Source organism: Helianthus annuus, chromosome 14 (assembly GCF_002127325.2).
Source record: "Helianthus annuus cultivar XRQ/B chromosome 14, HanXRQr2.0-SUNRISE, whole genome shotgun sequence".
NCBI lineage: Eukaryota > Viridiplantae > Streptophyta > Magnoliopsida > Asterales > Asteraceae > Helianthus > Helianthus annuus.
Window position 1 is genome coordinate 142,367,974 of NC_035446.2, and position 13,800 is coordinate 142,381,773.

General features: G+C 37.5%; 1 protein-coding gene across 1 annotated transcript; it reads left to right on the forward strand.

Moving 5' to 3' along the window:
* The first annotated feature begins 5,400 nt into the window (after positions 1 to 5,400).
* LOC110904048 (protein KINESIN LIGHT CHAIN-RELATED 2) lies at positions 5,401 to 8,457 on the forward strand. The gene is made up of 3 exons (XM_022149857.2): positions 5,401 to 5,636; positions 5,870 to 7,829; positions 7,929 to 8,457. The coding sequence occupies exons 2-3, from the start codon at positions 5,914 to 5,916 to the stop codon at positions 8,101 to 8,103; spliced, it is 2,091 nt and encodes a 696-aa protein (XP_022005549.1). The 5' UTR covers positions 5,401 to 5,636; positions 5,870 to 5,913; the 3' UTR covers positions 8,104 to 8,457.
* Positions 8,458 to 13,800: the final 5,343 nt, after the last annotated feature.

Here is a 13,800-nt window from a genome sequence, read left to right on the forward strand (position 1 = left end):
CGCAAGGGTTAAGGGTTTGATTATCAAACTTGAGGGTTTGATTGAATAATGAATACTATTATACTAATTTAGTGATTTTCGGACTTGAGGGTTTGATTGAAGGTTGAACTTCGAAGTAATCAAGGAGATAGACGACTTCTATGTATTGACATGACTTGAATATGCTAATTAGAAAATCAGGTATGTAAAATTCAAACCTGTGTTTTTCTATTTGCCTTTAGATATAATATGGATAGGTTTGAGTGAAATCCATAAGTTTTAGATTTGAAAATTTGAATATGTGAAATCCATAAAATTTAGTCCTCTTTAAGTTTTAGATATCTATAAGAAACATTAAATCAATCTAAGTAGCTAACATTGAGTTGATCAAAAGGTTTGCTTCAAAAAATGCTATAGAAAAGTTTCATGATTTGCTTAGGTATTTAAATTTAATCATTTTGCTACAATACTTTTGTTTACCATTATCACAATTACCGTCATACTATTCACTTTTTTATATACGACTTACTGAGTTCATATTTTAAGGGCCTACTTTTTTACTCATCCCAGGCCCCATAATTCTTAGGAATCCTTGGGGACGGCCCTAATGATAAGCCATGACGAGTGACGGTCTTACCGTACATAAATAGTTTTAGATTTATTATTAAACATGCTAAGTTTATCATTTAGTTAATTTGAAAAATAAATATGCTAAGTTTATCATTAGATTACTTTGAAAAAATAACTTTAAGGTGATGGTGATTCTTCAAACCTTAAAATGGCTAAAACTAAAGGTGTTTAGGCTCTCATGAGTCAATGTCCTAAAACAAGGTGTTGCATAATGATGAATTGTGCTCTAACGGATGGATTCCAATACATAACACCTCGTAGCACCTACCACTTAGTCAGGCGAGTTCACTCATATAATAGATAAAAATTAGAGACTTTTCAAGAAAATCTTGTTGTTTTGAATAATTCCAACTGACATTTTTAGTTATTGAGCACGTTTTCATCCTTCAGTGCGTCTCATAAGCTTAATGTATACTTGATTAATAAATCGATACTTGTTAGGTTTTAATGAGTTCTATCGGAGTTTAGGATCTAGAGTATGTAGATCCTTTTCGATTTTAGTTTGAATATCCTCTATCACGTTAGTAGATGAATCAAGCAATGTTTGTTACAAATAATTAATTTGGATATATAAAAAACACAATATATTACAAGTGATTGGATCGAATTTCTAAGCTTTTTTTCATCTTATTAACTTTATGCACAAGTTGGACAATTGTACAAAAACAAAGTTGTGGTCAAAGAGAAAAATAAAGCGAAAAGACAGATTCCAAGATTCTTGGCCAAAGATCATTACGGCTGATGCTTTTTTTTAATAATGTATTTTTATATATAATAATTAAAATTGTTGTACTTCATAAAATTATTTTAATCGAGATAGCTAACACCGGATTTAAAACACCTAGAAGACATAACGTAGGAGTTGTCAAACTATTGTCATATGCTATGTGTATATATAGTTTATCTATGTGTGTATATGTATAAAATAATTGGCGTACACAACCATTGTGTGACCCTCTGAGAAATTCTCAAGTTGTGACATTTAATAGGAAGAGAAACCTTCAAGGAATGTTGGAAATGCTAAGCATCTAATTCCCCTCCATGAGAAGCTTCATGTTTAGATCTTGCTTTCATTGGTTTCTTACCACTTAACCTCTTGAAGGTCATATGTCCAATGCAAACTGTGATTTACTAGTTGTCATTGTTTTATCATGGTGTAGGTGGGGCTTGTAAGTTTTCCCTAAATGGTCATTGCCATGTGTTAATGAGTTAGTTTAGGTTACAACCATTGTAGGTGATGCCAAGTCAAGTTGGTGTGCTAATATGGGTATGATCACTTGTAAACCTTTGGGTCTTTCAATGTGTAACGTGTTAGTGGGCTAGTTTATGTTTATACAAAACAACATTAGATTATAACAAGTAATTTTGCTTGTACACTTAGGAGACTAAATGAGCAATGCCATGTGTTAGTGGACCTGTTTAGGTTACACAAAAACATAGTAGGTCATAATATAGTCATTTTGTAAATATTACAAATAAATTATAAATATTATTGTACTACATTATATATCCAAATATTTAATATATATTTTTTGTTTACATATACCAAGCTATTGTTTGTCTTCAAAACGTTCATCTAGAACAAGAAGCACATAAGAAACCTACAAGGTTATTTTATCTATTTTCTTGGATTAGGCATTAATCCAAGAACACCGCCTTAACCACCATGTGATTTTAAGTCCACCCATCGACGCCTCAATTTTGAGACCACTAATTTCAAGATATTAGTTACACCAAAATAACAAAAAGGTTATAAATAAACATATGAGAATAATTACACAGCCTATATATGTAATTACCTATGATAATAAACATGGCCGGCCCTGAGAGTGGGCGGGGAGGACCACCGGCCAGGGCCCGATATTTCGAAGGGCATGATATTCTAAAAAAACTGGTATGTATATGTAAAAAAAATTAATAGGGTATACCCATACAAGCATCAACATAGCCCCACTTACAAAACTATTTTTATGGTTTATATTAGTTATTAGCCCATTGAGATTAGGTTTAGACATTTAATGAGCCCAATACTCAATTTCGTTAAAGCCTAAGGGCACGTTTTTTGAGTTCGAATAGGGTACACGAATTCTTAAGACCAGCCCTGCTTAATAGGTTATGCCATATGTTAGTGGGTTAGTTTAGGCTACACAAATATACATTAGATTATAACAAGTCATTTTCTATCTATCAATTCACCTCTAAAACCATGTTTTCACAAGGATTCGATCAATTTGAAATCTTTGCCCCTTAAAAATTTAGAAAGTCCTGATCAGGGATGGCTCAACCATTTTGGTGGTCTAAGGCGAAGTAAATTCTTGTGGCCGTTTTCCCAAAAAATTGTATGTAATTGAAAGTTAAACTTGAAGGGTCCAAGTGTAATTATTTGAAAGATTGTGTTAAAATTTAAAAACAAGAAAAAACAATGGTGAACCAGGGATTCGAACCCGGGTCTCACAAACATCCATACATACACAAAACTAACCAACCATCAATTTGTTGATAACTCACACCCTAAATCTTTTATAAATGGACTGTGGTTTTATCAAATTGTAGAGGCCCTATAGTTTTGGTGACCCAAGGCCCAAGCTTCATTTGTCTTATCCTTGCACTGGCCCTGGGCCTAATACAAACTAAAAGTCTGAATAACTTAAAAATATTGTAACTAAAAGAAAAAAAGAGAGGCAAAAGTAGGGTTCAAACGCCTGGCCTAGTTGTTGATTAAGTGAAAACAAGGTGAACAACTTCACACGTTGTTGTGTCGATGTGGGGATTGATCCACACTATATTAGACCATGTGTAGTGGAGAGCATGAATAATGCCCTCACTTATGGGCACTGTAGGACACGTATCATCCTAGTTAGCAATAGAGTATTATGGGGTGTTTTTCTAAAATGAGTATAGTGGGGATGTTGGCATTGTGAGCCATTATGTTAGAAGGGTGTAAAAAGTTAAATAAAAAAAACCACAAAAAAGGGTATTGGCCAACCAAAAAGTAGAATACATGTCATTGGCCAATTCTTTTCTTCTCTGGCGTGGAAAAAAGGACGCACATGGCTTCTTTTTTGAAAATAACGCCTTGGGGGTGGAACAAGGGCGTTGTGGGGCGTTTTTTTAGGGGAAAATGCCTAAAAACCCCTCACTACGGGTGATCTTATTGTTGATGAAACCGAAAATTACTTCATTAATAAAGACTCAATATTAACCCAAAATCCTAAAAAAATATGACTTCGTAAATATTTTGCTTTAAATGGATAACCCAGCTAAAGAATACTTAGGGTAAATTACACTTTTCGTCATTTATGTTTGTATCAGATTGCAGTAGATAACCTTTAACTTCATTTATGTTTGAGTTAAGTCCGGTCATTTGACTTGCACAAAAGGGTAGATCGGTAATTTTACTTATTTTGAATTTTTTTAATATATATAACACATAAAACTCTAAATCTTTCTCTCAGTTATCTCTCCCCCTCTCCTCTCCCTCTCTCTCTTCAACCACCACCATCCCACTGAATCCAACCCCATCACCATCGAATCCAGCCCCACCACCAACCGCCGTATCCAACCAACAACCCCCACCACCGGATCCAGCCACCAAAAAGCCCCCACCACCGCTGACAGCGCACCATGGCCTACCCCCTTTTCTTCAGTTTTCACCTCCCCTTCGTTTTTTTTTCCGACCAACAACCACCGTCGATTTGAAAAAAAAATGTAATAAACAAGAATATGAAAAGATGGAAAAATGGGTTTTGTGGTTGGCGGCTGAGTTGATGGGCAACAACCACCGTCGTTTTTTTTTCCGGCCAAGAACCATCAGATTTGTCTTCACAACCGTCCGATCTACCATCTGAAATCACTTCTCTCTCTTCGCCGGAATCGAAATTCACCAGATTCGGGGCTAGGGTTTGATGAAATCTAACCAGATTTACGGCTGTTATGTTATGAGTTTAGAGAGAGAGAGAGTGGCGGTGGTGTAGCTCCGATGATGATGGTGGTGATGATGTATGGCGGGCTTATGCAACGGTTGTATTATTTTAGAGAGAGTGTGTGTTTAATGAGGATGAAATAAGGTATATCTATTGACCTTTTGGTTTTCTTTATAAAAAACAATTTGAATAAAGGCGTGAAATGACCATAATACCCTCATGTGATTAGACTTAGCTCTAATTTTTAACCATGTCAGTACTAAAGGACGAAATGCGTAATGAGTTATCCAAATAAAGGATTGTGGCTATAATTATTAAAGTTAAAGGTTATCTATTGCAATCCGATACAAACATAAAGGACTAAAAGTGTAATTTACCCAAATACTTAACTACCCCTTAGGGCGGAGGGTATGGTTTGGGTGAGTTAGGGTGTTTAAGTTTTTTCTACCCAATGACATAAAGTCATGTCAACTCCCCCTTTCACTTCTCATTTTCTACTCAAACACTAGGTATGGTTCAAGCACCCACTCAATTAAAAAATAAAAAATTTTGATTGGTTCTTCTCTCCTCTCTCTCTCTCCTCCCTTTGTTCTTCTTCACCTTCGGTATGAATCACCGCTCGGCAAAAGCACTCCCCGAATGGGGTCACCGAAGCCATACCGCCCTCCCTTATGTTTCACAATGTGAAGTTAACTAACTATTAATTCCAATATATCCATAGGAACAAATCAATGGTCCTTTTTATACAAGGATTTGTACTTTTGCATTTATACATTTCAAAAGACAAAAAAAAAAAAACCGTTTTGGCTAATTGAAAACATGAATTTATAAAAATAATCCATGAGGAAATAATAACCAAAAGCGATTGAGACAGAAATAGGGAGGTTGCGCACGGTTGCGGAGGGGGCGTAGATCAGTCATCTTCTAACAATCATTCTCTATTGTCTCTTCCACCGCCATTTTTGTCTGAATTTCACGTTCATTTCATCCTTTTTAAACCCACAATTTCACAATACATACATTCTACTTTGTTTCTCTTGTTGGTGTTGGTGTTGGCTTGAAGAATTTCGGATATAATCGGATTGTTATTCGGTGAAATATCAGGTTTGTCATACATTTTTCGATTATTGTTTCGTTTTGAATTCGGTCATATTTAATTTAATTTAATTTAATTTTGATTGTTAATATTGATGGATCATCTGTTTGTTATTGTGATTGTTGAACTTCAATTTCTTCATGCACATAGATGCATGGTTATACGTGGTTACAAATACGGTGATCATGTCATGTGTTTAGATAATTTGATTAATGGGGTCCTTTTAATTTTCAATTTGCAGAAACAATAGTTTTCTGGTAAGTCATAATTGATTGAGGGATTAAGATGTCGAAATCCGGGGTACAATCGAGCTCGCATGGAAACCTTTCCTTGCCTCGTAAAAACCTGTCCATAGTGCCACCACCAAGGAGTTCATTAAGCACACAAGAACTCGACAACGATATAATCGATTTAGATCAAGCCAGCCCTTTGGCTGCTGACACTTATGAGCAGTTGTTTCGTGATGCATTCGACGAGCAAAGCGTGGATGGATCACCCGTATCATCCGTCCATGATATAAATATCGAGTTGGAGCTACGATCTCTTGCGGCAGGAGGGCATGCAAAAGGAGATAAAACCATGAAAAGGAGTGTGATCAAGATTGATACAATGGAACCATCTTGTAGTACTCCAAAATCTAGTACTCCAAAATCCGGTACCCCAAAATCCGGTACCCCAAAAGCCGGTACTCCAAAGAAGTTAAATCTTTCTCCAAGTGTAAGAAGTGTATCTTCTCCAAGATCTCCACTAGTTCCAAAACCGAAAACAAGAAGCAAATCGTTCCAAGACAATAACCTACCTCTTGGGAGCCCAAGGATAGGGAGCCCGAGAGTAGCGAGCCCAAGAGTAAGCACGTTGCAAGGATCGAACAAAGAAGATCCTGCATACTTAGGGCCTTACTTACTGAAGCAAACTCAGGAGTTGATATCATCAGGGGAGAACCCGAAGAAATGTCTGGAATTGGGGATAAGAGCGATGAAAGCGTTTGAAACTGGTCGGTTTCAGAAGCCGAATTTGGAGTATGTCATGTGTTTGCATATTGTAGCAGCGTTGTATTGTAGTTTAGGGCAGTATGGTGAAGCCATTCCTGTTCTAGAACGTTCTATCGAGATACCAAGTATGGGTGAAGGTCATAAGAACTCACTAGCGAAATTTGCGGGGTGTATGCAGTTAGGTGATACACACGCGATGCTTGGATACATTGAAAATTCGATATTATGTTATACAGCGGGGTTGGGAATTCAACGACAGGTTTTGGGTGTGACCGATCCTCGATTTGGAGAAACTTGTAGGTATGTAGCGGAAGCTCATATTCAAGCATTGGAGTTTGATGAAGCCAAAAAGTTATGTCAAATGGCTCTCGACATACACAAAGCGAACGGCTCAACCGCTTCTGTAGAAGAAGCAGCGGACCGGAGACTTATGGGGCTTGTTTGTGACGCCAAGGGTGAATACGAGGCTGCACTTGAACATTATGTGTTAGCCAGCATCACCATGTCTGCAGCCGGTCAAGACTCTGATGTTGCAGCCATTGATGTATGTATCGGTGACGCTTATTTATCTCTGGCTCGTTATGATGAAGCGGTTTTCGCTTATCAAAAAGCGTTAAATGTGTTTAAGGCTACAAAAGGAGACAATCACCCATCAGTTGCTTCAGTTTTCGTTCGTTTAGCTGAGCTGTACAACAAGATGGGGAAATTTCGCGAATCGAAATCTTATTGTGGTAACGCATTGCGTATTTACGAAAAGCCCATGCCAGGAAGCCCAAATGACGAAATAGGTAACGGCTTCATTGAAGTTGCTGCTATATATGAATCCATGAATGAAATCGGGCCAGCGATAAATCTACTAAAAAAGGCGCTAAAGGTTTTCGGGAAAGTTCAAGGTCAACTGAGCACGATTGCAGGCGTTGAGGCTCAAATGGGAGTTTTGTACTACATGATGAGGAGTTATTCGGACTCGTATGATTATTTTAAGGTTGCTGTTTCAAAACTAAGAGTGGTTGCTGAGAAGAAATCGGCTTTATTTGGTAATGTTTTGAACCAAATGGGACTCGCTTGTGTTCAGATCGATCTGTTAGACGAGGCTGCTGATCTTTTTGAAGAAGCAAAGGGTGTTTTGGAGGTGGAATATGGGCCTCATCATCCAGATACACTTGGGGTTTACAGCAATCTTGCTGGAACATATGATGCAATGGGCAGGTATTTAACACTAATGGGCTTAACCATATTTACAATAGTTTTATTATGGTTTTCTTGTTTGTGTTATAATTAAAAAGATGAATGTCTTGGTACCTACAGGTGGGATGATGCAATTGAGATACTGGAATATGTTGTAGGGATGAGAGAGGAGAAGCTGGGAACCGCGAGTTCGGATGTGGATGATGAGAAAAGAAGGCTGGCCCAGATACTGAAAGACGCGGGTAGGGATCGAAGCAAGAAAGATTTGTCACTTGAATTCCTGCTTGATGGTTAATTAACAAACTCATCTCTCTCTCCCTCTCTCTATTTAAATAGCAATTCATGTATACATACATACATATGTGATATATGTTTGTATATTCATCCAATGTATGCTTCCGTCCTGTACATCCTGCATTTTTAAGAGTTGTTCACATATGTGTGTTTTTGATGTGTAAGTAGTAGGCGGGCCAGGACGTGTAATGGGTCAAAACTGGTTTGGGTCGATGTTGTTGTAATCATATGAAGGGTAGCAGAGATTTATATATCTCATGGAGTCATGGAATGGTAGGGTTTCTTGATTCCTTATTATAGCAACTTGTTTTACAAATTCACATAATGTTAGAAATAGAATTTTGTTTGATTGAAATCTTGAAAGTTATGCAGCATTATCAAAAGTACATGCAATAGGTATGTTGGTCATGAAGGGTTTGTAATGAGATTGGTTACTAACATTCCATCTGTTTATTATGTTCTTTTGTTTTTTCTTTCAAGTAATAAGCAGTTTAAAAAGTGATGTTATGAGTAGATGTGATTTGTACATAATTATGCATTAACATACACTGATTACAAAAAGAATTAGAAAATTCAATACATCTTCCTTCAAACTTGCAAAAATACCATATGTACTCATAAAATAAAAGCAAACTGAATTTAAATAATCCCAACTTTCCCAATTTGGCCGATAATAATCCTAATTCAGTTATTTGCCAATAATAATCCGAACTGATCCACTTTTGACTGATAATACTCTGAATTGCAAACCGATGTTTTAGGGATTTTGATCAGAACGAGGATACAAGTTGATTTATGTAAAACTTACCTCGAAACGGTGCTCCAAACGGATTGATCTTTGTTAACCGGAAGTTTAAACACCCGAATTGAAGCACCGTTTTCGTCGTTTGGGGCAATATTTCGAGGTAAATTTTACATCAATCAACCCGTATCCTCGTTTTAATCAAAAGCCCTAAAACATCGGTTTATAATTCAGAAAAAAAAACTTAACTCCGTTAAGCTATTTTTAACGCAGATTATTATCGGCCAAAAGTGGACCAGTTAGGATTATTATCGGCAAATAACTGAGTTGGGATTATTATCGGCCAAACTGAGAATGTTGAGATTATTTAAATTCAATTTGCCCAAAATAAATAATAATTTCTTTTAAAACATGATTGGGATATATATGCTATTGGATTAGCGTTCTCGATTTCAAGTCATGCTATGAGTTTGAAGGAGAGAAAAAATAGTTGAAATGAAGGATATGTTATTAGATGTAATTTTTTTTCTTAAAATCTACATTTTTTCACTGGCTAACACCTTATTAAACTTATTGGTATCACCTAAGGCTATTCACGAGCCTCATGTTTGGCTCATTTACAAATAAAACCGAGCCGATCAACTCGTTTGCAAATTGAGCCGGAATGGAATGAGTGTATTTTCAATCCGAGCATTTTTCTATTGAGCGTCAAACAATTTGGACAACCCTATAATAAGAATCGACCTTTGATTCAACGAATTAGAAAATAGGAATCGATCCTCCTCGAATCTTCGATTGTAAAGTCCTAATGTAATCAGTGGCGGAGCCAGGATTTTTTTCGTATTGTGTCATTTTTTCCAATACCCGGGTTTACAATACCCCAAAGTCAATATTTTCAGATCATGCCAGGACACGAGGTCGGGTCGAGTCTGGTTGAATGACGTAAATCTTCACACTTTTTAATGGCCTTGTTGTGGAAACTGTTCTTATCACCAAAATATGTTTCAGTTCTATCTTTTTTGTTCTAATAATAATAGCCATCACTAACAAATGTATCTTTTTTACCAGGTTCTTTGAATAAGTAACAAAACTAGCAATGAACCCGATTCGTTTTTTCACTATATTCCAACGAAGTTGGATATGATGGAAACCATTTCACACTTAATCCCCTATCTTCACCACTTAAATTTCGTATTGGAAAATCATGGCTTTTTGGTTTGCATGGACCTCTAGTCAAATATGCTCATCTAATCTTTTTTTTATCAGGATGATAAGATGAAATAGTTTCCTTTCAAAAGGATTCCATGAAAGATCATCCAAATCAATCCTCCCTGATCTACTATGGAAGATGAAGAGCCAAAGTTTATTGACTATCTCTTTAGAAATCGATCAATAAACTCTAAACAAGCCTAAAACAACTAATATTAATAATCCTACAACTCTATAGGGTATTATACTTTCATAATAATAAATAATCAAGTGACCAAATCTAACAAACTAACAACTAACAATCACATAAACAGATTACGCATTTTAATTAATTAACTATAATTTCAACTCTATTCAAGTATACAAAATCCAAAGTTAATAAGCATAAAGTCACAACTTTGAATGATCACAAACAAATGAAATATTCATGTCTACTTTCAAAATTAAAGATTGAAAAATAATTAACCCTTACTCATGTTAGGATATAAGGTGTGGTCATGACCCCATGGTCACCATGACTCTCCATATCAGTGTCATGTCATCCACTTCTAATCCATCACCCAAACCACTATTTTCTTATTTTAATTTATTTTTGTGAAAAGGAAAAGGAAATATTGAAAAAAGAAAGAAGACTTTTGGTTGCCATTGTTTAATCCATGCCAACTATGGTCGATAAGTCAAGGGAGTGGTGTAGCAATCCATTAAAGATCCCATGTGACATTAATGACCCAAACCATGTCACCTACACCCTTTAGCCTTATTGATTGATAATGAACATAATTCAAAATAATGGTCTCCTTGAGTCCTTGACAACAAGGGCGGGCCCACATAGAGCGGGCCGGGTCCCCGGACCCCAATGTTTTTTAAAAAATTAGTAGTTCTGGTATATTAAATTTTATAACGACCTCATAAATACAATTAGGTGGACACCATAGAAAGAAGAGAAAAACTGGGATAGTGGTATAACCCCATCTTTACCAACAAAAGGTAATGGGTTCAATCCTTGTATAGCCCATTTTTTCTGTTTTTTTAATCTAATTCAAACCTCGCTATGACCTGACCCGAACGAGGACTGACCTGAAAGTTTTAACGTTTTGTTATGAAAATTTTGAACACCGAAAAAAATGGACCCCATTGGAAAAAAAAAACCTGGGTCCGCCACTGCTTGACAATCAACCCTCGTCTCTCGTGGCTTCACCAGGTCCTAAATTAGTAAATTTTGTAACCCTCGTAGCTTATCTTGAGTCCTTGACAATCGAGTTCATAATAGAATCATTCATTCAGTCGGCCCATGCTACCTTAGGTGCTGTTTGTTTTTTCTGCGGGAAAAGGTCTGCAGTCTGCGGACCACATCTGCAGGCATCTGCAGGAGAAGAGGTGGACCAAATGTCTGCAGTCTGCAAAGAGAAGAGAGTTTGTTTTTTTTATATATAAAAACCTCTTCTCACACTCAACACACATCTCTCTGATCTCTCTCTCTGCCTCCCTCTACCACCACAACCACCGTCCACCTCCACCACCACAACCAACCACCACCACTTCAGCCACCACCCACCCTATCGCAGCCACCACCACCCCGTCGCAATCACCACCACCACCTAACGCTCACCACCACCATCTCCTCCTTCCTCCCCCACCAACCCCGTCGCAACTAGGGCTGTAAACGAACCGAACGAACACGAACATGGCCTTGTTCGTGTTTGTTCGTTAAGGAAATAAATGTGTTCACGAACGGTTCATGAACACTTATCGAACGAGATTTTATGTTCGTGTTCGTTCATTAAGGAAATGAGCGTGTTCGCGAACGGTTCACGAACACAAATGAACACAAATAAATTTGGTGAACGTGGCGAAGGATAAAGATAGATGGCCCATAGAGTAGCACTCGAACCTGAATCCTTTATTGTGGAACGGAGGTCGCTCGTATTCGCCGATGTAAATGATGAGAAATGAAAGGGAAATGATGCATAAACAAGGTGAAAGTGGGTTTCCTAGTTTAATTGTTAGGGTAATAAAATAAATAAAAGTTTAATCATATAAAAAGTACAAATAAAATATAAGAAAGTACAAAGATCTTCAATTAAAACACAAACATACGAACATAAACGAACGCAAATCAACGAATGTTCACGAACACGTTCACGAACACCTTACCGAACGTTCACGAACACAATCGAACGAACGAGACCTCTGTTCATGTTCGTTCATTTAACTAATCGAACATAATTTCTTGTTCATGTTCGTTCGTTTGTTAAACGAACGAACATAAACGAACTTCCCGCCGAACGGTTCACGAACTGTTCGCTGAACGTTCGGTTCGTTTACAGCCCTAGTCGCAACCACCAAGCACCACCGCCACCACGAAGCCAAGCACCACCACTTCAGCCGCCGTCAACCACCTCCACCGAAACCCTAAGTTCACCATGTTCAAAGGTTTCGATTTGGGGGTTTCTGAAGAGAGAGAGAGAGAGAGATCGAGGGAGGAGAGAGCGGTGGTGGTTGTCACCGGAGATGCTTCACTATCAACTGGCACCGGAGCTGAACCGTGCTGACACAACCTCTGGTTTCTCGGAAGGTTCTGGTAAGTTCGAGATGGAAGTTACTGGTGGCGATGGTGGAGATGACGCTGTTGGGTGGTGACGGCTGAGGAGGGAGAAGAGGGAGAAGAGGTGGTGTCGGAGGTGGAGGTGGTGTCGGCTGGAGGGAGAAGAGGTCTGAAGAGGTTTGCAGACTTGGGGACATGTCTGCTTGGGGAAGAGGTGGGGAAGAAGTAAAATGTGAGAAGCTCTTCCGGAAAACAAATGAGCTGCAGACCTCAAACGTCTGCAAGCATCTGCGCGACGCAGACATAAGTGGCCAGAAGTGCTTCTGGCCAAAAAACAAACACCACCTTAGTCTCTCATTCTATTCTAATTTCGATTGTGATTCAAGAAGTAGGGATTCACGCAGCCTTTTTTGTGTTTAACTTAGGTTTAACAATTAAATTAACTAATTGGATACGAGCTATAATAGTTATTGAATTAGAAAAAGGGAATAACAGATTTTAATAATCCCAACTATTAGCCGTTGATCTAGTGGCGGATCTAGGATTTCGACTAAGCGGGAACGTTTTATAAATAGGCGGTAACGAAATCGAAAAAACGTCAAATTTTTCCAAAATTTACACTAAAAACGTCAAAAATTTTCCGACCAAGCGGTAGCGGAGGCTACCCCTGTAACACCCGGCTATTTTGTACTTTCCATTTATAGAAAGTTTGATTCGTAATTCTAATTTTTGGAAACTTTGTATTCTTGTAATCGTTTCTTTCTTTGTAATCTTTATCAAATCGAGACTTGGATCATTAATGAAGCTTATATTTTGTTACATCTATGTTAAACGCATTCTATGTATACTCGTATGTTCGATTTGGTGAATCAATCTATGTTTAATCATGATTCTTGAAAACTATGTGCGAAACTTGTAATTAAACTAAACTTATGCATTGAACGTGTTTTGAACGAGAACGATACTTAATTTCGACATTCATGCACTCAATTATACTTGGTTTATGATAATCATACTTGTCTTGCCCTTAAACAATGCTTATATGACAAGAACATCCCCTAAAACTCTTAAAAACCCTAAACTATGAACTACAGGGGCCAAATTGTCATTTTTCAAACTTAATTTCATAATCCATGTGCTAGCGTAGCGCGACGGGTATAGCCTGGTTGCTAGCGCTACGCGAGCGCCTTGTTTCGGCAGAC

Bases quoted from the DNA above. Each gene is read 5' to 3' on its own strand.
- LOC110904048 (XM_022149857.2), top strand. From the start codon at position 5,914: ATGTCGAAATCCGGGGTACAATCGAGCTCGCATGGAAACCTTTCCTTG. The intron at 7,830-7,928 runs GTATTTAACACT...TGGTACCTACAG, and splicing joins ACATATGATGCAATGGGCAG to GTGGGATGATGCAATTGAGA.